This window comes from Equus caballus, chromosome 12, assembly GCF_041296265.1.
Source record: "Equus caballus isolate H_3958 breed thoroughbred chromosome 12, TB-T2T, whole genome shotgun sequence".
NCBI classification, from domain to species: Eukaryota; Metazoa; Chordata; class Mammalia; order Perissodactyla; family Equidae; genus Equus; species Equus caballus.
In genome coordinates, this window is record NC_091695.1 from 25,704,099 (window position 1) to 25,729,037 (window position 24,939).

Genomic DNA, 24,939 nt, shown 5'->3' on the forward strand with positions numbered 1-24,939 from the left:
ACAGTTCTACACCAGAGACAGGCTCTTTATGCACTCATGATTGCCTTCCCTCTGCCTCCTCTCACTCACCTCCCTTCTCCACAGCCTGCTCCTCCTCTGCATTGACCCAGTTTTCTTTGCATATGAACCCTGGGAAAAGTCATTCCAATGACTTGCTCAGTCACCACAGTGATGCCTATCTAATTTAAAACTGAAAACAACATTTTTAAAGATCTACCATAGGCCACATATTATGCTTCGTTAAGGCTTTTACATCCATTATCCTACTAAATTAGTCACTAAAATCATCCTACAATCTGGTGTTGCCAACTCTAGCCTATATATCTGCTACAAAAGCTCAGAGAGGTTGAATGACTTGCCCAAGTCCACACAACTCATAAGAAGTGGCATGCTGACCCTACTCTGTCTGACTCCCAAGTCCTCCCTTTATTGGACACACCCAAATTTGTTACCTCCAGACACTCTAGCCAATGGTGCCAACATTTTCAACATCCGTCAAGTTCCAAGTCTCTGGCTCACTGTTTGCATTTATGTTCATAGGGTTTTCACACTCTGCCTCCTGAGAGTCTGTCCACCCCCACATTGTGCAGAGGGTGTGTCTTGCCATCTTGAGAGGCAGTGTTGTGTGATGTATAATGAAATCACAGTTCACAGAGTCAGCCCTCTGTGTCTCAGTCTTCTCATCCGTAAACTGAGGCTAATGCCAGAACCTACCTCTAATGAGATCAGCTTCAGTACAGCTCTCAGAACTGTCCCTGGCGGATGGTGTTGGGAGCGGCCCTTGTCAGGAAAGCAGGGCTACAACTGTGACCCTAATCAACACACAAGCCCTGAGTGTAGATTCGGCTCTGCGCTTCGGACGGTGTGAGGAGCTCCTCAGGTTCCATTGTAAACACACCATCTTCCTCTCACAAAGCTTAGTTAATATCTTGTTGGAGAAAGAAAATGCACACAGAAACCCATATTTTCAAATGTAAAGCCAGTGCTCTTATTTCACTCATTCATTTTTGTACAACATTTTTTGTGGATGTATAGCATGCATTCTGTCAAGTATGGTACGCTGCTCAGGGAAGTTTTACAGAGTGAATGCTCCCACACAACTGTGCCCACAACAAGATACAGGACGTTCCCGGGAACTCAGTCGTCTCCTTCATGCCCCTTCTTGACGTTAATCCCCCGAAGGGGATCTCCACGGACTGGAAGTCACACTTCTATCACAACACATGCCCCCAACAGAAGAGATTTGTGAGGGGCAACGCAAAATCCACCTACCGCTTAGCACAGAGGCTGGCACCCAGTAAATGCTTAATAACTGGGTGATTTTGTTACTCTTTTTATTAATATAGGAATAGAGGGAAGTAATGCCTTCCCACACCAGAATATAAGGTCCGTGAGGGCAAGGAGTGAAAATTCTACTTCAGCTGCATCCTCCACAGTACCCAGCACAGGGCTGAATCCGTACAGTATTTCAGAATTCCAGCATCTTTGAAATCAACAGACTATCGTGGTACAATTACAGTATTACAATGGACCTGTTTTATTTCTATCTCTTTCTCAATTTGCTGTGCAAACTTCAGCAAGTAGCTTCTCCTATCTGAGCCATACTCAAAAACTTAAAGGTCTTGATTGGCCTCTCTCTATGACCTTGATCCCATCTGTAATTCTCTCGATTTGAGGTGTCCTGGAGGAAAGGGGCTTCAGGACACTGACCCCTTACTTTCTGCTTGCCTCCCAGGTGGAGAGAGGATTCAGAATGCCTTCCTTCCTCATCTCTGATTGAGACACCCTCACCTCCAGCTAGGTTGGAGTCCTATGCCCCAAGATGAACACAAGGTTAAGGGAGTCCATCCTGCCCGCCTCCCTCTGCCCCCTGCACTGTGCTCCATCCCCATAAGATCATGTCCTGGAGGGGAGATCAGCCAATGCCTCCACCCAGAGAAGCAAAATGGTTAAAGCAACATGCTCTGGAGCAGATAGTAAAACCACAGGCTTGCTTGCATCTGGGTATTCAGCCTTGAGAAAATCTTTTAACAGGTCATCCCTTCTCTGAGCCTGGCTCTGTAAGATGGGATAATAATTATGGATCACACAAGGTCATCTCTGTATAGTGCCTGCCACAGAAGGGGTCATTTGTATGTGCACTGTGTGGTAACAGTTAGTGGATATTGTTGTGCTTATATTATAAACAACTGTATGTTCCCCAACAGTAAGGGGCTGTGTCCTAACATATTCCCAGGCCTTATATAGGGTTGAACATATAGCAGGTTGTCTGATATTGGGTATCCCAAGGAGCAGATCCTAAGTCAAGAATTTGTGTGCAAATTTGTTTGGGAGGTGCAAGGGTACTAGTAGCAAAGAGAATAATTCACAAGAAAATATGTGTTGTAAAGACAGCTACCTCCATGGGTAGCTGGAAGTTAATTCCACTGGGAAATGGTACCCAGGGCATGCCTTAGAATTATTCCCCCCGAGGACTGGGGTGCTCAGATACCCACTCCTGAGAGTTGTCGGCTGTACCTGGGTCATGACAATTTCTTAGCACATTAAGGTAAGCACAGTCTGTAGGAGAGAGAGGCCAGGACATTGAGGATCCACCGTGAAAGGTTCAAGAGGGATGGATGGGGTCCTGGCAGAACCTGTACATAGGCGCCCGGTAATTTGGTGTTGTATGAAAAGAGCTAGCTGAGCCCATACCTCTGTCTTCAGGATGGCCCCACCAACATCATCCCATATTTCATGCTTCGTGAGAGTGATAACTTCTGGTCCCTTTCATGATGGACAGTGGAATAGGGAATCATTGTAGGACACAAAGTTCATGAGTGGGGCTAAGCCGAGTGGATCAAGGATCAGAGGAAAAATAAATCAATTTCAGCAAAGCAATTTTACTGCTGAGGGTGAAGGGAGGGGAGGCAGGCAGGCGAAAGGAGGCAGTGTCCTAGGAGGGGGCAGCTCTGAAGTCTTGGCTGGGTTCCGCTCAGTGGGAACAGACAAAGGGGAGGACCATGTCACACCGAGATAGTCTCCAGCGACCTCCTGTGAAGGCAGAACCAGAAGCGGCCTTCAGCCTCTTGTTTCCCCTGACTCAGCCCCAGGAGTTTTCACTCCCCACCCCACCCCACACTTCAGTGGAGATGAAGTCTGTAGATTCAGGAGGCGTCTCCCTTGAAGGGTCCAGCTCTTCCTCGCAACTCCTCTAGGAGCCCATCCCACCTCCCCAGGCCTTTTCAGATTTCATCCCCACTCCCACCTCACCGTGGGTATACATGGACACACAGCTTCCACCAGAGGCCGAAGGCTGGCCAGCAGCCCAGAACCAAAAATCCCAGGCACTGCCATCCATCCAGTAAAAGCTCCTGCGGCTACCCTAGAGGATAGAGGAGGGAGAAGGTGGGTTGGAGCATGAGGCAAAAGGAAGACAGGAAGGAGAGCTGGCACTTTCCCTGTCTGTTCCTCCTGCTGTCTGCCAGCTATTTTCCTTGACTATTGGACCATGATGGACACTGTTCTGGTCAACCAAAATGTTTATCCACAGTGGTCATCACCATCACATTCTATGCATCCCTGTGATGCCTTGATCCCTCTGGCCCTAACAAGAGGTGGGACAGGAGTTTCAACCACATCCTAGAAATAAGGAACCAGGCTCACAGTCCTGCCCAAGTCATACAGACAGTCAGAGGCTGAGCAGAACTTGAACCCAAACCTCCTCGTTCTAAAACCTTGGCTCATCCTGATACCTAGGCAGCCCCTTTGATGTCTTGCCCAGGTGTCCGTTTATCCCCAGTTCTTCAGGGGATCATAGAGCAGAACTACAAAGAAATCTGCAGTAAGTTGTGCACTGACTTGGGTCAGGAGAGGCTCCCTTAGAGCTGGGACCGGTCTTACCGGATATCTGACTGCACCACCAATCCAGACTTGACCCTGGTTGAGAAATCTGGCTCCCCACTGGATCTTGTAGTTACAGGTGTGGTCATGGATGGAGATGAGGAAGCCCCCATAGCACCTCCGGCAAGTATCCTGCAAGCCAGGATAAAAGAAGAAAATGAAGTGCCCATCCCACAGGAATTCACACTACCTTAGTGCTGGGTCTCCAAGTCTCCACAATTCATTCCCCCACTCCCCACGCCAACCCCACAGCCATTTGAAGACTGGAGATCACAACACAACTTCTGTTTCCACATGATCCACAACTCTTATCCCCTTACCTGCCTCTAACACCTCTGAGGGCCTCAGCGCATGCTGGCACCCCCAGGGTCCTCAGTGAGGAAAATAAACAGTGAGACAGAGGCCAGAGACATCCCCTCCACGCACTCCTCCCCACCCCAGGCCTCAGTCACAGCCACAGGCCACTCACGTAAGCTTGATTATATTTCATGGCTGTCGACACCACAATAAAGCGGCAGGTCGTCCATCCAGGGGCGCATTCCAGTTTGACTGTATCCTCTTCCTTAGGGCACTGAAAGTCTTTGTCCACCTCTTCTAGGGCTGAGACAGACTTGACAAGCCCCTCTCCCTCAGGGACATCTTCACTTCCGGAGCCCCCCTCCTCCTCTCCCTTCGTCAGCGTCAGTCCCTCCATAGGAGCCTCCATTGCCCCACGTTCTGGCATCTCCCTATCCTGAGGCAGGGTGTCATCTCCCAAGGGGCTCTCAAAGTTGGGTGCTTCAGTCCCTGACAGAGAGAAAGGCCAATTGCACCTCCTTCACATCTCTCTCCCTTCCTCCACAGAACCATGGACAGTTCCCACCTTGCCCTAGGCATCTGAGGCTTCAGCCTTGGAAAGAGAGGAACTTGAAACAAGGCTCCCTGAGGAGAACCCAGTCTCCCACATGAGGTCATGGTGTTAAGAGCAAGGTCTTAGGGTCAAGGGGTTGTGGGTTTGTGTACTGATTCCATCATCTACTAGCTTTACTTTATTTGTGATATGTGTGTACAAATGGGCAAGCTCCCAAGGGGAGCTCGTGGGGATGACATGAGGATTAAAGGAGATGATGCACAGAAAATGTTTAGCACAGTGCACTCAGTGAGCTCAAAGGAAAAGGAAGTCATTATTGTGATCATCATTAACATTATGAAGAAAGGACAAAACGGAGAATATCATACTATAACCAAGACTGCAGATATACGGATGCCCTGAAGAGTCCCTTTAACTCCAGGCTCTAGAGACCCTGCTCCTTTCAAGGCAGAGATCCTGAAATAGGGGATAGCCAGAGAAGGGGTGACTTTGTGACTCTCACCTTATGTAATGTAGAAAGGAGCAAAGGAGAGAAAGAAAGACTGAAAACCAAAGAGACTTACTTAGATGAAGGGCTGAAACTGCCCCAAATAGAAGAGCCAGAAGTAGGGGGAGTTTCATCTTGACTTTGTCCTGAAATGGAGAACACAGTTTGTCATAAACATACACAATCACAGCAACACCATTAGGGGACCTTGGAGTTAGCTGGAGAAAGAGTAGGCATGAGTAGAAGTCAGGATGGACCAGAAAAGCTAATGCTGAGCCCAGCCCCTGAGGCTCCAAGATGCTAGAATAGAATGAATCAGACAATGAGGGACAGCCAAGGTTGGCTTTCCTGTGGACTTGAGTGTGAATAAGGGAGTTATTACTTTTACTTTTTGTACTTAATGGGCCCCTCACAGTCTCTGAAACAAAGAAGATCCAGAAACAATGATTATTGGCCTTCCTAGGAGTACACAGCACTTAGAAAGTGGGTTGCCTCCTCAAAGCTCAAGAAGCCACATGTGCATCGCTGCCTTCCCCAGACAAGGAGAGCTTTGGCATACCTCGGAAGGAATGTGAAAGGTAGAGGATAAGAATTCCTGTCCCTGCTGACACCCATGCAACCTGACAGCTGCACACAGTGCCAGCCAGCCCTCCAGAACTGCCCAGTCCAGGCCAGATGCGTCCTGATAGATTGAACATTTACTTGGAACCAGTTCCACGACACCAGAAAGCACTTACCTACCAAGAAGTCTTCCTGGGTCCTGAGGAGTTCCCAAATCTCAGATCTTCCGTTGCTCCGTCCCACACTGACATTTTATATAGTGGCCTTGGAGGAAGTTCCCCAGAGGAAGAAAGGTTTGCCACCGCCTGAAGGATGTGAGAGGGCTGATAAGAACCCCGCATTTCTTCACTTCCCTAGGGAGCCCACTCATTGCCTTCCAGCGTCTCTCCTGTCACCCTTTTCAGGAACCAGGAGGCCATTCTGAGATCGCTCGGAGCCATTGGTTCCTATCCTGTACTGCATTTCAGAATCTCCTTGGGAGATTGTCCAAAACGCACAGCTCTCCTGCTTTACTGGTGGGAATGTGAACTGCCACAGACGTTTTGGAAGTGAATCTTCCAATATGTAGTAAAAGTAAAAGTATCATTTGATAAATTTCAGTCTTGGAGACTCTCCTTTGGAAAGAAAACCAGCTATAAATAAGAACACTTTTAGAAAGTTGTGTATTGCTTTACACTTTGTAGAAATGAAAGTTTCCACGGCAACAAGGAGCTGACTCCCAGCTAGATGGATTGGTAGTGAATAGAAAGGAAGGAAACAGGGGCATTCCAGGTGGAAGGAGCAACATGAGCAAAGGTGTGGAGGTGGGGCGACCTTGGCACATGCACAGGACAGTGTCCGTTCCTTCATAACTGATGCTAACAGTGTACACAATGGAAACGACTGGGAAAAACAGGGAAGAATACATCCCATCTTAAGGCAAGGAATGGAAATGTCCTTCCTCTGTATCCACTGATCTCCTTAAGGAGATCGAAGCAGAAGTCAAGGGAATGAGTCAACAAGAAACCAGACAGAAGCTTTGAGCTGCCTCCTGCTCACTTGCCTCCCTTAGCCTTGCCTGCGGGGCCACTTTGCATGTTGGACAGAGCTACTGCAGTCAATGACAAGATGGAGCTGATTCTTGGAGGTCAGTTGGCCGCTCAGGCACCTCTCCCCCAAGGAAAGTCTCCTCTAGGTCACTCAATCCACAATCTGAAAGCCACAGCTTAGTGACCCTGGAAATTCCATTTCATGAACATCCAGTGGAGGTATGGAGCAATGGCTGAGGGTGTGTGTTCTGGAGTCTGACAGTCCAGGTTTGAATCTAGGATCTATCACTTACTAGCTGTGTGACCCTGGACAACTTCCTTCACCTCTCTGTACATCATATCATCGTTTATAAAGTGAGGATAACAGTACCTACCTCACTAGGTATTCAGTGTGTAGTGGACATACTGTGAGCTGCCTGACTCCGTTACCACCTTCCTGAGGTTTCTGGAACTCCTCCTCCTATGGATCTTGGTGGGTAGCGGCCTCTCATTATTGAAGATGAAAGAGCCAAATAGGTTCCCAGCCTCCTTTACAGCTAAGGGATATGACTCGGCTCTGTTGAACAGAAGCATCCATTCAAGTCTTTGAATGTGGACCTAATGACCAAAAAGTGGGGGCCACGAAGACCTCTCTCTGGTTGTGGCAATGGCAATATCACATTCCTGGCACTGCAGTGGCCATAGTGTTAGAAGATGGATCCAGAGTCCCTATGGTCCCAGCCACAGGGTCTGAATTATAGCTGCGGCAGTGGGGTCCTCCCCAGACCTGTCCTGTGTCCTGGTTTTGGCCCCAAGTCTGCTTCTGTAGCCCTTCCTGCACTTCTATTAGCTACCTCACTTCCTTTGAACAAACTCATTTTTCTTCTCAGATCAACAAGCGAGAGTTTCTTTTGCCTGCCACTAACATCCCTGAGCGATGCAGGAACTGACATTTAGTTATTGCTCAACAAATGACAGCTACTCATCTTAATAGGCAGAAGTGATCAGGGTCTTTGGGGCTGACCCACATTAATCATCTCTCAAGAGACCAATGTCTATATCTGGTCCCAATAACGTAATTTAAGTTGACCTATGCCAACAATGGGCACACTTGCCTGGGCCCTCTGATCAGTGCATTCTCTCCTTGTATCATACACTACAGTGTGTTCAGTAGACCTAGATTTTTTTTTTATTGAGGGTATAATAGGTTAAAACATTGTGAAATTTCAGTTGTACATTCTTATTTGTCAGGGAGCTTATAGGTGCACCACTTCACCCTTTGTGCCCACCCATCACCCCCCTTTCCCCTGGTAACCACTAATCTGTTCTCTTTGTCTTTGTGTTTGTTTATCTTCCATGTATGAGTAGAGTTATACAGAGTTTGTCTTTCTCTATCTGACTTATTTCGCTTAAAATAACACTCTCAAGGACCATCCATGTTGTTGTGAATGGGACTATTTTATCCTTTTCTTGGCTGAGTAGTATCCCATTTTATGTATATACCACATTTTCTTTATCCAGTCATCAATCAATGGGCACTTATGTTGCTTCCATATCTTGGCTATTGTGAATAATGCTTCGATGAATATCGGGGTGCATTCATCTCTTTGAATTGCTGATTTCAAGTTCTTTGGATAGATACCCAGTGGTGAGATGGCTGGGTCATATGGTATTCCTATTTTTACTTTTTTGAGAAATCTCCATAATGTTTTCCATAGCGCATGCAGCAATTTGCTTTCCCACCAGCAGTGTATGAGGGTTCCTTTTTCTTCACAACCTCTCCAACATTGATTTTCTGTTTTGGTTATTTTAGCCATTCTAATGGGTATAAGGTGATATCTTAGTGTAGTTTTGATTTGTATTTCCCTGATCAGTGCTGATGAGCATCTTTTCATGTGCCTATTAGTCATCTGTATGTCTTCTTTGGAGAAATGTCTGTTCATAGCTCGTGCCCATTTTTTGATCAGGTTATTTGATTTTTTGTTGTTGAGTTGTGTGTGTTCTTTATATATTATGGAGATTAACCCTTTGTCGGGTATATGACTTGAAAATATTTTTATCCAGTGGTGGATTGTGTTTTTGTTTCAGTCCTAGTTTCCCTTGCCTTGTAGAAGCTGTTTAGTCTGATGAAGTTCCAATTGTTTATTCTTTCTATTGTTTCCCTTGTCTGAGAAGACACAGTGTCCAAAAAGATCCTTTTAAGACTGATGTCAAAGAGGATACTGCCTATATTTTCTTCTAGAATCCTTATAGTTTCAGGTCCTACCAGTAGGCCTTTGATCCATTTGGAGTTTATTTTTGTGAGTGGCGTAAAAGAATGGTCCATTTTCATTCTTTTACATGTGGCTGTCCAGTTTTCCCAGCACCATTTGTTGAAGAGATTTTCTTTTCTCCATTGTATGCCCTCAGCTCCTTTGTCGAGGATTAACTGTCCATAGATGTGTGCTTTTATTTCTGGGCTTTCAATTCTGTTCCATTGATCTGTGCGCCTGTTTTTGTACTAGGACCATGCTTTTTTGATTACTATAGCTTTGTAGTACCTTTTGAAGTCAGGGATTGTGACGCCTCCAGCTTTGTTCTTTTTTCTCAGGATTGCTTTAGCAATTCGGGGTCTTTTGTTGCCCCATATGAATTTTAGGATTCTTTGTTCTATTTCTGTGAAGAATGTCCTTGGGATTCTGATTGGGATTGCATTGAGTGTGTAGATTGCTTTAGGTAGTATGGACATTTTAACTATGTTTATTCTTCCAATCCATGTGCATGGAATGCCTCTCCATCTCTTTATGTCTTCATCAGTTTCGTTAAGGAAAGTCTCGTAGTTTTCACTGTTTAGGTCTTTCACTTCCTTGGTTAAATTTATTCTATTTTATTCTTTTCCTTGCAATTGTGTATGGGATTGTGTTCTTGAGTTCTCTTTCTGTTAGTTTATCTTACAGTATAGAAATGCTACTGATTTACATAAGTTGATTTTGTACCCTACAACCTTGCTGTAATCGTTAATTACTTCTAGGAGCTTTCCAATGTATTTTTTCAAGGTTTTCTATATATAATATCATGTCATCTGCAAACAGTGAGAGTTTCACTTCTTCCTTGCCTATTTGGATTCCTTTTATTTCTTTTTCCTGCCTAATTGCTCTGGCCAAAACCTCCAGGACTATGTTGATTAAGAGTGGTGAGAGTTGGCACCCTTGTCTTGTTCGTGTTCTGAGAGGGGTGCTTTCAGTTTTTCCCCATTGAGTATGATGTTGGCTGTGCATTTGTCATATGTGTTCCTTATTATGTTGAAGTACTTTCCCTCTTATCCATTTCATTGAGAGATTTTATCATAAATGGCTGTTGAATCTTGTCAAATGCTTTCTCTGGGTCTATTGAGATGATCACGTGGTTCTTCTTCCTCATTTTGTTAATGTGGTGTATCACGTTGATTGACTTACGGATGTTGAACCCTCCCTGTATCCCTGGTATAAATCTCACTTGTTTGTGGTGTATGATCTTTGTAGTGTATTGCTGTATTTGGTTTGCCAATACTTTGTTGAGGATTTTTGCATCTATTTTCATCAGAGATATTGGCCTGTCGTTTTCCTTCTTTGTATTGTCCTTGTCTGGTTTGGGGATCAGGATGATGTTGGCCTGGTAGAATGGGTTAGAAAGTGCTCCATCTTCCTCAATTTTCTGGAATAGTTTGAGAAGGATAGGTATTAAATCTTCTTTGAATGTTTGGTAGAATTCTGCAGAGAAGCCACCTGGTCGTGGACTTTTATTTTGGGGGAGGTTTTTGATTACTGTTTCTATTTCTTTACTTGTGATTGGTCTATTCAGATTCTCTTTCTTCCTGATTCAGTTTGGGGAGGTTGTAAGAGTCTACGAATTTATCCATTTCTTCTAGGTTGTCCAATTTGTTGGCATATAGCTTTTCGTATTATTCTCTTATAATCTTTTGTAATTCTGTGGTATCAATTTCTCCTCTTTCTTTTCTGATTTTATTTATTTGAGTCTTCTTTTTTTCTTAGTGAGCCTGGCTAAAGGTTTTTCGCTTCTGTTTATTTTCTCAAAGAACCAGTTCTTTGTTTCATTGATCCTTTCTACTGTCATTTTTGTTTCAATTTCATTTATTTCTGCTGTAATTTTTATTATTTCCCTCCTTCTACTGACTTTGGGCTTTGTTTGTTCTTTTTCTAATTCTGTTAGGTGTGTTTGAGATTGCTTATTTGAGACTTTTCTTGTTTATTGAGGTGAGCCTGTATTGCGATGATTTTCCCTCTTAGGGTCGCTTTTGCTGCATCCCAAATGAGATGGTATGATGTGTTTTCATTTTCATTTGTCTCCAGATAATTGATTTCTCCTTATTTCTTCAATGATCCATTGGTCATTCAGTATTGTGTTGTTTAATCTCCACATGTTTGCCCCTTGCCCACCTTTATTCTTGTAATTGATTTCTAGTTTCATAGCATTATGGTTGGAAAAGATGCTTGATATTATTTCAATCCTCTTGAATTTCTTGAGGCTTGCTTTATTTCTCAACATATGGTCTATCTTTGAGAATGTTCCATGCACACTTGAGAAGAATGCGTAACCTACTGTTTTTGGACGGAGTGTTCTATATACATCTATGAAGTCCATCTGGTCTACTTTTTCATTTATTTCTACAATTTCCTTGCTGACTTTCTGACTGGATGATCTATCCATTGGTGTTTGTGGACTGTTGCGGTCCCCTACTGTTATTGTATTGTTGTTGATACCTCCTTTTACTTTTGGTAATAGTTGCATTATGTAATTTGGTGTTCCTGTTTTGGGTGCATATATATTTACGAGTATTATGTCTTCTTGATGCAGTGTCCCTTTTATCATTATGAACTGCCCCTCTTTGTCTCTCTTTACCTGTTTCGCCTTGAAGTCTATTTTGTCTGATATAACTATGGTAATACCTGCTTTCTTATGTTCACTATTAGCTTGGAGTATCATCTTCCATACCTTCACTCTGAGTCTATGTCTGTCTTTGGGGCTGAGGTGTGTTTCCTGGAGGCAGCATATTGTTTGGTCTTGTTCTTTAATCCATCCTGCTACTCTGTGTCTTTGATTGGAGAATTCAATCCACTTACATTTAGAGAGATTATTCAATTGTGGGGGGCCTAGTGCTGCCTTTTTATCACTCATTTTCCAGTTCTCCTGCATTTGCTTTGTTTCTTGTCCCATGAATTTTAGACTACCAATTCAGTTAGGTAGTTTTCCACGTTGGATTTCGTCTTATTTTTAATTTCTGTCTCTGTTCTAATTATTTGCTTTGTGGTTTCCATGTGGTTTGTATAAAACATCTCATAGATGAGATAGTCCATTTTCTCATAGCCTCTTATTTCCTTAGACTAAGCCAGTTCCATACCTTTCCTCTTCCCTTTCTAAGTTGTTATTGTCACATTTCTTTTCTTCTTGTGTTGTGAGCTTGTGGTCAAAATCACCAGACTATATTTATTCTCGGTGTTTTCCTTCCCTTTATCTTTAATGTTATGCTTAAGTATTTGTTAACCTGTTCTGATGGAGAGCTGTGATTTTCTGATTTTGCCTTTCTCCTTATATCCTTTGATCAGGGTTTGGTAACCCCTTTCCTCTTTTTTTTTTTTTCCAAGTATGAGGGCTTTCCTGAGAATTTCTTATAGAGGGCGTCTTGTGGCAATGAACTCCCTTAACTTTTGTTTATCTTGGAAAGTTCTTATTTCTCCATCACATTTGAAGGATATTTTCATTGGATAGAGTATGCTCGGCTGCCAGTTTTTGTCTTTCACAATTTTGAATATATCATTCGACTCTCTCCTAGCCTGTAAGATATCTGCTGAGAAACCTGCTGACAGCCTCATAGGGGAATCCTTTGTAGGTTATTGTCTTCTCCTTTGCTGCCCTTAATATTTTCCTTGTCATTGACTTTTGCAATCTTCACTACTATCTGCCTTTGGGTTGGACTTTTTACATTGACAAAGTTTAGAGATCTATTGGCTTCTGTCACATGGATTTCCAGCTCCTTCCCCAGGTTTGGGAAGTTCTCGGCTATTATTTCTTGAACAAGCTTTCCGCTCCATTCTTCTTCTCTTCTCCCTCTGGGATACTTATAATCCTTGTGTTGCATTTTCTACTTGAGTCAGATATTTCTTGGAGAATTTCTTCATTTCTTTTTAGTCTTAGTTCTCTCTCCTCCTCTATCTGAAGCATTTCTATATTCCTATCCTCCAAACTGCTAATTCAGTCCTCCATATTATCAGCTCTACTGTTCGGGGAGTCTAGATTCTTCTTAATCTCCTCTATTGTGTTTTTCATCTCCAACATTTCTGATTGTTTCTTCTTTATAGTATCAAGCTCTTTTGTGATGTAGCTCCTGAACTAATTGAGTTCTCTATCTGTATTTTCTTTTAACTCATTCAGGTTTTATTTATTTATTGTTTTTGTGGAAGATTAGCCCTGAGCTAACATCTGCCACCAATCCCCCTCTTCTTGCTGAGGAAGACTGACCCTGAGCTAACATCCATGCCCATCTTCCTCTACTTTATATGTGGGCGGCCCACCACAGCATGGCTTGACAAGCAGTTTGTAGGTCCTCACCCGGTATCTGAACCAGTAAACACCAGGCTGCCAAAGCAGAATGTCTGAACTTAACCACTGCACCTCTGAGCCGGCCCCTCTTTGAGCTTTTTAATGATAGCTATTTTGGATTCTTTGTCATTTAGATTACAGATTTCTGTGTTTTGGGGATTGTTTTCTCGGTACTTGTAATTATACTTCTTCTGGAGATTTAATATATTTGTTCATACTGCTTTATGATGTGGATTTGTGCCTCTGCAGAGAGATAAAGTTTGGTTGCTGCTTTCACTTGCTGCCACTGTGAGGGAAGGGGCATCAGCTGTGTAATGTGCACTGACCAGGATCCCTGTCAGCTGTTCCTGACCAAGCCTGGGCCACTCCTCGGGATTGCAGTGGCCCTGGGGGGGTCTCCTGTAAACTGGGTGAACAATCACATGACGGCTTCGGGTTGCTGCAGTCTGGTTCCAAAGACCCACTTAGACATGCTGCCTCCTTCGGACTGCAGTGGTGTTATGCGCTTTCATGGTAGGTGGGAGCTGGTTCTCCCTGACTTGCAGCCCTGCTGCCATCAGGACCTGCTGGATCTCACTTGCCCACTCTGGGCCACAGCAGTGCCAAGGGGGTTTAATGCAGCCAATCGGCAGCTCACCCAGCCATGCCACTTCTGCTCATATGTCGCTCAGACTTTGTGCTTGGTGAGTGGGGCCTCTCCACTAGGGCCTAGCAGAGACTCTCCCTGGGGCCACCATGGGACTGTGAATTTTCCCATTGGACTGAGGAGAAATCACACTGTGGCTCCAGATTGTCCCCACCCACCCATGCAGTCCCACTGGATCTCACTTGCCCCCTCTAGGCCACAACAGAGCTATGGGTGTTTAATGTAGACCTAGATTTTTAATTGGAACAAAAAGCTGGAGGTCTTGGAGTTCAGTGACTTTGAGCAAGGAGACCTGATGCCCATCATCTCTACTCCAGCCTCAGACCTGCCCCCTTCCCCGAAGAAATGTTAGATGAATACTGCAAGATCCCAAGTCTTAGAATTCCCCTCTTCTGGCCCAAAAGTTACTATAGCACCTGGATGTCCCTAATCAGACTTGCCCATTTCCATATCAGCATTCCCATGGAGGATCCCAAGAGACCACCCCTGCATTTTATCTTTCCTAATCTCATTCTCAGGGACTCATTCCAACTTTCAGTACATGGGGGAGCTTGCTGTAGCCCTGCTGCAGCCTGTCCAGGGGAAGACTTGGCACTGAGGGCTCTCCCATGGCACAAGTTGGGCTGCAGGACAATGCGTACAACATGTGTGTACAGAGCACTGGGTAGAGTTCACCTTGATTATGGTGGCCAATACCAAGGAGCACAAGTTTATATCCTTCCCGTGACCAACACACAGCAGCTTGAAGATAGAAAGCTCTGCAGATCCAGATACCAATATCACACTGTTTAGCCTTCATGCTAACCTGCATCATTCCCCACTCCCTGCTCCAGGGTTTATCAACCTGTCAGTGATGAATGAGTTCAAGGGGCCATGGATTCTCCAATCCTATGATTGGACAACATACGATGTGATGTTCCTAGGGTGAGGGTCCAAACCTTCCATGACATTCTTTTATGGGCTCCCAAAAGAAAAAGGACCTCTAGATTTAGGGAATGATTTGTTCTCAAATCTCATCTCAAATTTGTCCATTGCCAGGAATGACCTCTAACCTTCTTCAACAAAAAAGTCCTGCTTGGCCCTTCAGATAGTCGGAATTCTAAGATGTCCTCCAAGCTCCTTCTCCTACCCCCATGCACACATGCAGCACAATCCCTGGGAGTGTAAATATGATGTATTTTTACTCCTGTGGTTGTGTTATGTTATATGGTACAGTCCAATTTAGGAAAGGGAGATTATCCAGGGTGAGTCTGGCCTAATCAGGGGAGCGATTCAAAGTAACTGAGCTCTTCCTGAATGAGAGATTCCACGCGTGAGGGAGATTCAACTTGAGGGAGATACTCCACTGCAGGCTTTGAGAATCGAGGGGCCAATGTGGCAAGGAATGTGGGCAGACTCTAGGACCTGAAAGCACCCCCCATCTGACAGCCAGCAGGGAAACAGAGACCCCAGTGCTACAAGTACAAGGAGGAGAGTTCTGCTACAACTAGGCGAGCTTGAAAAAAGACCCTGAACTCTAGACAAGACCACAGCCCAGCCAACACCTTCATTTTAGCCTTGTGAGATCCTGAGCAGAAAACCCAGCCATGCTGTGCTCACTTCTGACCTATAGAACTGTGAGCTAATAAGGGCATGTTGTTTAAAGTCACTAAATTTGTGTCAACTTGTCATGCAGCATAGAAGACTAATACAGCCCTCGTGGCCCATTTTCCTCCCAGGATGAAATTGATAGTTGCTGCAGTTGGCGGGAGGTCAGGGCTGATTGACACAAAGGAGTGTCCCAAAGGAACGGATTTGAGGACTTCCTGGAAAATATCCCAGGGATAGCTGATCAGGCAGCACAGACAGAGAAAAAAGAGAAACTCGGTTCAAGGCAGATGTCCCACCACCTTTCCTTTCAGACCATAACAGTCTGGGAAGTCACTTCTAGTTCCAAGTTCTGCCCTCAGAGACATGATGGACTTCAGCGACCAGACCCTCAACGCTGATCAGCTGGCGGCTGACTGGGCTTGGCCAATACCCCTGTGGGGCAGATAAGACATGGTGAAAGGACTGAGATCATCCAGGGGTGAGCAGCCCAGGAGATAGAGACCTGGACCGTTGCTCTGTGAAATCACCCTCAACAACAGTTCCTCAGACACTTCCCCATTTCGATGCTCCAACGATTGACATAGACCAACAATACTGGCGCTGGAAGGGCCCTTAGAGGTGATCCAGTCCAGTCTCCATGTCTCAGATGTGGAAAGTGCCCTTAACTGGACTCAGATGTCCTGAATCCCAGTTCAGTATTCTTCCTGTACCCTCCGTGAGATTACCCTCCTTCCCCTCCAGGCACCTCCTTCCCCTCCAGGCACCTCCTCTCCCAGAGACTTCATACACACAAGGCTGGAAGGAATATGTCTTTGCAGTCAGTGCCTCCCCCTGCACCACCTTCTTCCTTCAATATATCCCCAGTCCGTCTACTACTTTGACTTCTGCTGCCATCTCCCTAGCCCAAGCTGCCATGTTTGATAACACACATCAGAGCCCATCATCCCCATACTTCCCATTCAATGTCTTCCTTCTGCACTAGCAATTAATCCAAACTCATTACCACTGCCTAAAAGGCTCCTCGTGGCTGGCTCTTGTCTGCTTGTCCAACCTCACTGGTATGAGTGACCCTGGTCATACTGGTTTCAGCCCCATTGGGCAAGCTAGAGTTTTTGTACTAGCTCCTTCTCATCCGTCAGGTCTCAGCTCAAAGGTTGCCTCTTCAGAGAACCCTTCTTTGAGAACTTTCTACATAAAGAAGCCTACTCATCCCACTCTCGTGTCTAGTTACTTTGTCCCACATCTTCCCATTTATTTCCATCAGAGCATTTACCAAAATGATATCATCTTTTTTGTTTATTAGTTTCTTGTTTATTGTCTGTCTCCTCAGTATGAAGATAGATCCATGAGAACAGAGACCTTGTCTTTTTTGTTCACTACCTAGGACTCTACCCAGATCATTGGGTAGAGTTTTTAATTATATGTTGAAATAACTAATCAACTGATTAATCAACTTCAGCTTTATCCCCTGGAGAAAGTCCAGCTGAGTTTAGATCAGAGTATAAGTCCATTAATTTTGATTCGACAGGTATTTTTCTGAGTTCCACTTGCCATAGGCACAATCCTGGGCCAGGCTGTGTGCTCTGGATCATTCATTCATTTATTCATTCATTCAACAAATACTCAGAGGTAGTCTCTACTCTCGGGGAGGCTTCATGTAGCTGATAAAGCATGGCAAACAGAATGAACCTATTAGTCAGTCAGTAAGACAAGGCCCTGGATTGAGTGGAAATCTAGAAGCATGGCACTTATATAAACTGAAGATGCAAAGTTCCAGTGCTACCTGAGTCACATTAAGGGCAAGGGCAGTCAGCGAGGGCTTCCTTGAAGAGATCTTACTTGGACTGGGCTCTGGAGGACTGACAAACAGGATAAGAGAGACAGAGGAGCAGTGGGAAGTACTTCTAGGGGCCCAACCATGACCAGGATACTGCTGGAATTTAAGCCAAGATATGGATGATTTGGTGTTTCCTGGAAGTTAAATTGAAGAACGAGTTGGCTTCTCTGCTTTGCACCAAAGCCCAGCTCCTCCAGCAACGTACACTTGCCTGTCAGTTCCTCAAACCCCTCTTACTCCCCACACTCTAGTAATCTACTTTCTGCCCACCCCGCTGGTTCACAGAAACTACTCTTACCAAGGTCCCCACCAGACAACCAATTGCCAAACCCAACAGACACTCTTCATTTCTTATCCTACTTGACCTCTGTCATACACAATACATCTTTACTTCCTCCTTCTTTAAAGCTGTCTCCTTTCTTAGCAACTTTTCTGGTTATTTCTTCCCAGTTTGGGACTGGTAGGCTCCCCTTCTTCTTCTGGAAACTTAAATATTGGTAATCACCTCATCCCTTGGTGCTCTTTTTTACTAACTCCGCACAATCACCATGGACTATCTCATCTACACCTATGTCTCGAGGTTGCATATATATGCTGATCACTCCCAAACTCCAGCCCCAGACCTGTTCCTCACCAAGTCAGGTCCCCAGCTGCAGACTCACATATACAGCCATGCAATAAGCTTCCCAACCCGGACGCCCGATGAGCATTAAGAACTGACAAATAAAAGTGACAAATAAAAGTGATCCCACCCCTGGCCACTGGAAAAGCCCATAACACCGTTGCAGACCCCAAGGAGAGAGCGCATCTAGGTGGGCAACAACAGTAGGCACCTGCAGCCTGAAGCCCCCCGTGACGGCCCCCACGGCAGAGGAGGGAATCCAAAGGGCCACTGTGGCTACGAAGAGGGGCCCAGGCCCAGTTAGCAACTACGGACAGGGTTCCTGGTTGGTGAAGTATAAACAGCTGCTCCCCCCACTGCAGCAGCTGAAACAAGTGAAAGGAGCAACTAAACTCTATCTCCATGCGGAGGCACAAATCAACATCATCAAGCAATATGAAAAAATACATTAAATCTCCAGAACAGAAAGAAAGTAACAAATACACAGAAAACAATCCCAAAGAAAATGAGATATATAACCTAAATGATGATGACTTCAAAACAGCCATCATTAAAATACTCACTGAGTTAAGAGAGAATTCTGACCGACAACTCAACGAGTTCAGGAGCTATGTCACAAAAGAGTTTGATACGATAAAGAAGAACCAAACAGAAATACTGGAAATGAAGAACACAATAGAGGAGATTAAGAAAAATCTAGATGCTCTGAACAGTAGGGCCGATAATATGGAGGAAAGAATTAGCAATTTGGAAGATGGCAATATAGAATTGTTGCAGGCAGAGGAGGAGAGAGAAGCAAGACTTAAAAGAAATGAAGAAACTCTCCGAGAATTATCAGACACAATTAGGAGATGCAACGTAAGGATTATAGGTATACCAGAGGGAGAAGAGAAGGAGAAAGGGGCAGAAAACCTATTCAAAGAAATAATGGCTGAGAACTTCCCAAATCTGGTGAGGGAGATGGATCTTCAGGTGACAGAAGCCAATAGATCTCCAAACTTTATCAATGCAAGAAGACCAACTCCACGGCATATAGTAGTGAAGCTAGCAAAAGTCAACGACAAGGAGAAAATATTAAGGACAGCCAGGCAAAAGAAACTAACCTACAAAGGAACCCCCATCAGGCTATCAGCAGATTTCTCAGCAGAAACTTTACAGGCTAGAAGAGAGTGGAATGATATATTCAAAAATCTGAAGGACAAAAACCTACAGCCGAGAATTCTCTACCCAGCGAAAATATCCTTCAAATACGATGGAGAAATAAAAACTTTCCCAGATAAACAAAAATTAAGGGAGTTCATTGCCACAAAACCTCCTCTTCAGGAAATCCTCAGGAAAACCCTCATTCCTGAAAAATCCAAAAAAGGAAAGGGGCTACAAAACCAAGAGCAGAGGAGATAAGTAGAAGGACAACAACAGAGAGTAGCAGCTCTACATCAGAACAGATTAAACCATGGGACGAGAAACAAAGGAAACTGAAGAAAACCGGAAAACAAGACACAAAATGGTAGTGGTAGGCCCCCACGTCTCAATAATCACTCTAAATGTAAACGGATTGAACTCCCCAATCAAAAGACACAGAGTGGCAGGATGGATCAAAGAACAAGATCCAACAATATGCTGCCTCCAGGAAACACACCTCAGCCCCAAAGACAAACACAGACTCAGAGTGAAGGGATGGAGAACAATACTCCAAGCTAATAATGAACAAAAGAAAGCAGGTGTCGCTATACTAATATCAGACAAGGTAGATTTCAAAGCAAAACAGATAAAGAAAGACAAAGAGGGACAGTATATAATGATAAAAGGGACTCTCCACCAAGAAGACATAACACTTATAAATATATACGCACCCAACACAGGAGCACCAAAATTTGTAAAGCAACTCTTAATAGAACTAAAAGAAGACATCAACAACAATACAATAATAGTAGGGGACCTCAACACACCATTAACACCAATGGACAGAACATCCAGACAGAAAATCAACAAGGAAATAATAGAATTAAATGAAAAATTAGACCAGATGGACTTAATAGATATATATAGAACACTTCATCCAAAAACAGCAGGTTACACATTCTTCTCAAGTGCACATGGAACATTCTCAAGGATTGACCATATTTTGGGAACCAAAGCAAACATCAATAAATACAAGAGAGTTGAAATAATATCAAGCATCTTTTCTGATCATAACGCTATTAAACTAGAAATCAACTACAAGAAAAAAGCAGAGAAAGGTGCAAAAATGTGGAGACTAAACAACACGCTTCTCAACAAACAATGGATCATTGAAGAAATTAAAGAAGAAATCAAATATTATCTGGAGACAAATGAAAATGAGAACACGACATACCAAATCATTTGGGATGCAGCAAAAGCAGTCCTAAGAGGGAAATTCATCGCAATACAGGCTCACCTCACTAAACAAGAAAAAGCTCACGTAAGCAACCTCAAACGACACCTAACAGAACTAGAAAAAGAAGAACAAACAAGGCCCAGAGTCAGTAGAAGGAGGGAAATAATAAAAATAAGAGCAGAAATAAACGATATTGAAACAAAAAAGACAATAGAAAGGATCAATGAAACAAAGAGTTGGTTCTTCGAAAGAATTAACAAAATTGACAAACCCCTAGCCAGACTCACCAAGAAAAGAAGAGAGAAATCGCAAATTAATAAAATCAGGAATGACAGAGGAGAAATCACAACAGATACCAATGAAATACAAGAGATCATAAGAGAATACTATGAAAAACTATATGCCAACAAATTGAACAACCTGGAAGAAATGGACAAATTCCTAGACTCCTACAATCTCCCCAAACTGAATCAGGAAGAAATGGAGAATCTGAATAGACCAATCACAAGTAAGGAAATAGAAACGGTAATCAAAAACCTCCCCAAAAACAAGAGTCCAGGACCAGACGGCTTCTCTGGAGAATTCTACCAAACATTCAAAGAAGACTTAATACCTATTCTCCTCAAACTGTTCCAGAAAATTGAGAAAGATGGAGAACTCCCTAACACATTCTATGAAGCCAACATCACTCTGATCCCCAAACCTGACAAGGACAACACAAAGAAGGAGAACTACAGGCCGATATCACTGATGAACATAGATGCAAAAATCCTCAACAAAATTTTGGCAAACCGATTACAGCAATACATCAAAAAGATTATACACCATGATCAAGTGGGATTTATACCAGGGACACAGGGATGGTTCAACATCCGCAAGTCAATCAACGTGATACACTACATTAACAAAATGAAAACCAAAAACCACATGATCATCTCAATAGATGCAGAGAAAGCATTCGACAAGATCCAACACCCATTTATGATAAAAACCCTCAGTAAAATGGGTATAGATGGAAAGTACCTCAACATAATAAAGGCCATATATGATAGACCCACAGCCAACATCATACTCAATGGACAAAAGCTGAAAGCCATCCCTCTGAGGACAGGAACAAGACAAGGGTGCCCACTTTCACCACTCCTATTCAACATAGTTCTGGAGGTGCTGGCCAGAGCAATTCGGCAGGAAAAAGAAATAAAAGGAATCCAAATAGGTAACGAAGAAGTAAAACTCTCGTTGTTTGCAGACGACATGATCTTATACATAGAAAACCCCAAAGAATCCACAGAAAAACTATTAGAAATAATCAACAACTACAGCAAAGTAGCAGGGTATAAAATTAACGTGCATAAATCAGTAGCATTTCTATACACTAACAATAAACTAACAGAAAAAGAACTCAAGCACTCTATCCCATTCACAATCGCAACGAAAAGAATAAAATACCTTGGGATAAACTTAACCAAGGAAGTGAAGGATCTATACAATGAAAACTACAAGACTCTCTTGAAAGAAATAGGCGATGACATAAAGAGATGGAAAGACATCCCTTGCACATGGATTGGAAGAATAAACATAGTTAAAATGTCCATACTACCTAAAGCAATATACAGATTCAATGCTATCCCAATCAGAATCCCAAGAACATTCTTCACAGAAATTGAACAAACAATCCTAAAATTCATATGGGGCAACAAAAGACCGCGAATTGCTAAAGCAATCCTGAGCAAGAAAAACAAAGCCGGCGGAATCACAATCCCCGATTTCAAAACATACTACAAAGCTACAGTGATCAAAACAGCATGGTACTGGTACAAAAACAGGTCCACAGATCAATGGAACAGAATTGAAAGCCCAGAGATAAAACCACACATCTATGGACAGCTAATCTTCGACAAAGGAGCAGAGGGCCTACAATGGAGAAAAGAAAGTCTCTTCAACAAATGGTGCTGGGAAAACTGGACAGCCACATGCAAAAGATTGAAAATTGACCATTCTTTTTCACCACACACCAAAATAAACTCAAAATGGATCAAAGACCTAAAGATTAGGCCTGAGACAATAAGTCTTTTGGAAGAGAATATAGGCAGTACACTCTTTGACATCAGTTTCAAAAGAATCTTTTCGGACACTGTAACTCCTCAGTTGAGGGAAACAATAGAAAGAATAAACAAATGGGACTTCATCAGACTAAAGAGCTTCTTCAAGGCAAGGGAAAACAGGATTGAAACAAAAAAACAGCTCACTAATTGGGAAAAAATATTTACAAGCCACTTATCCGACAAAGGGTTAATCTCCATAATATACAAAGAACTCACACTACTTAACAACAAAAAAACAAACAACCCGATCAAAAAATGGGCAGAGGACATGAACAGACATTTCTCAAAAGAAGATATGAATATGGCCAATAGACACATGAAAAGATGTTCATCATCGCTAATCATCAGGGAAATGCAAATCAAAACTACACTAAGATATCACCTTACCCCCGTTAGATTGGCAAAAACATCCAAAACCAAGAACGACAAATGTTGGAGAGGTTGTGGAGAAAGAGGAACCCTCATACACTGTTGGTGGGAATGCAAACTGGTACAGCCACTATGGAAAACAGTATGGAGATTTCTCAAAAAGTTAAAAATAGAAATACCCTATGACCCAGCCATCCCATTACTGGGTATCTATCCTAAGAACCTGATATCAGATATCTCAAGAGTCCGTTGCACCCCTATGTTCATTGCAGCATTATTTACAATAGCCAAGACGTGGAACCAGCCTACATGCCCAGAAACTAATGATTGGATAAAGAAGATGTGGTATATATACACAATGGAATACTACTCAGCCATAAAAAAAGACGAAATTGGCCCATTCACAACAATGTGGATGGACCTCGAGGGTATTATGTTAAGCGAAATAAGTCAGTCAGAGAAAGACGAACTCTATATGACTCCACTCATAGGTGGAAATTAGTATATTGAGAAGGAGATCTGATTGGTGGTTACCAGGGAAAAGGGGGGGTGGGGGGAGGGTACAGAGGGGGAAGTGGTGTACCCACAACATGACTAACAAAAATGTACAACTGAAATCTCACAAGGTTGTAATCTATCATAACATTAATAAAAAAAAAAAAAAAAAAAAAAAAAGAACTGAACATGCGTCAGACTGAACTCACCACCCACATACACACTCACGTGCACCTACAAAAACCTGCTCCTCTACTTGTGGTCACTTTCTCAGGAGAAATCATCCCCTTGCACCCATATCACCAAGCCAAGACTCAGGGACCATCCTTGACCTGCCCTCCTCCATCACCCATGCATCCATAAGTAACAGTGCTCTCTCTTCCCCACCTTGTCTACCCCCCACCCCAGCCCTATTTCCTCTGCCTCTCTCCTAATCAATGGCTGACCATCTTTCACCTAGATCATTTCAATGGCCCACAAATTACTTTCCATGCCTCCAGGATTACCACCTTCTCCCACCTCTAATGTGTTGTCCACCTGCTGCCAAAATGAGCTGTCTAAAACCCAGAGCTAATGACACCAACACTTTTCAATTACGTCTTCTTGCTCTTGGGCAGATGCTCTCTTCAAGGTCAGACCCCTATGTACCTCAGCCTCAACACTGTTGATACTTTGGACTGGATGCTTCTCTGTTGTAAGGGTCCTCCCATGCATTGTAGGATGTTTAGCATCAACCCTGTCCTCTACCCACTAAATGCCAGTAGCACCTTCCTCCCAGGTTGTGACTATCAAAAATGTTTCCAGACATTGCCAAATGTCCCCTCAGGGGCAAAATTCCCCCAGTTGAGAGCCCCTGCTCTACAACCTCAACTCCCCAAACACACACACACACATTGTGCTCCAATCATTTTGAACACCCTGCTATTTCCCTAACATGCCATGAGCTCTCAGGCCTGCATGCTTTTGCTCATATCATTTCATCTGCCCAGAAAGCCCTTTCTTCCATAACCACTGGGCTTACTCCTTCTCTTCATCTATGTCTCAGCCAAGGATTGCCTCTTCTATGACGCCTGCCCTGGTTCTCCCAGAGAGAAGTAGAAAAGAGTCTAATCAGGGCTTATTTCTACCCCAGTCCCTGTTCCATCTCACTCCAGCTTTCTTCTGATTTCGTTTCCTCGGTGGACCAAGGCATACTCACCTGTGTATCTCTGGTACCTCCACACTCCTAGAAACATGCTCGGGGCACAATTCATGTCTGCCAAATGAGTGAATAAACGACAAAAGGCAATTCTTGTTGAAGAGTGTCACAGACTGAATGGGGCAGAAGCTCCCTGAAATGAGACCTTACGCAGGAACTTTAATAACAATAACAACAGCAGCCACTAGTATTTAGGAAGCATTTTTTATGTGCTAAGTTGTCCGTATCATTTAATCTTCTAAACAACTCTATGAGGCAAGTACCATTGTCATCCGTAAATTAAAGATAAAGGACTGAAGCTCAGAGTGGTTAAGACACTTTCCAGGTAAGTGTCAGAGCCAGGATTTGAATGGGA

At 43.6% G+C, this 24,939-nt stretch overlaps 1 protein-coding gene across 1 annotated transcript; it reads right to left on the reverse strand.

The window, feature by feature from the left end:
• Nucleotides 1-2,862: 2,862 nt before the first annotated feature.
• LOC100630020 (bone marrow proteoglycan) lies at nt 2,863-6,024 on the reverse strand. The gene is made up of 6 exons (XM_005598139.4): nt 5,961-6,024; nt 5,296-5,365; nt 4,352-4,668; nt 3,883-4,014; nt 3,253-3,364; nt 2,863-3,033 (listed from the first exon to the last, which is right to left on the reverse strand). The coding sequence occupies exons 2-6, from the start codon at nt 5,351-5,353 to the stop codon at nt 2,975-2,977; spliced, it is 678 nt and encodes a 225-aa protein (XP_005598196.3). The 5' UTR covers nt 5,354-5,365; nt 5,961-6,024; the 3' UTR covers nt 2,863-2,974.
• Between the last annotated feature and the right edge of the window lie 18,915 nt (nt 6,025-24,939).

Coding starts and splice junctions, on each gene's coding strand:
- LOC100630020 (XM_005598139.4), bottom strand. CDS start 5,353: ATGAAACTCCCCCTACTTCTGGCTCTTCTATTTGGGGCAGTTTCAGCC. Junction 4,015..4,351: donor TGAAATATAATCAAGCTTAC/GTGAGTGGCCTG, acceptor CCTGGCTTGCAG/GATACTTGCCGGAGGTGCTA. Junction 3,365..3,882: donor GTGGTGCAGTCAGATATCCG/GTAAGACCGGTC, acceptor TCTATCCTCTAG/GGTAGCCGCAGGAGCTTTTA.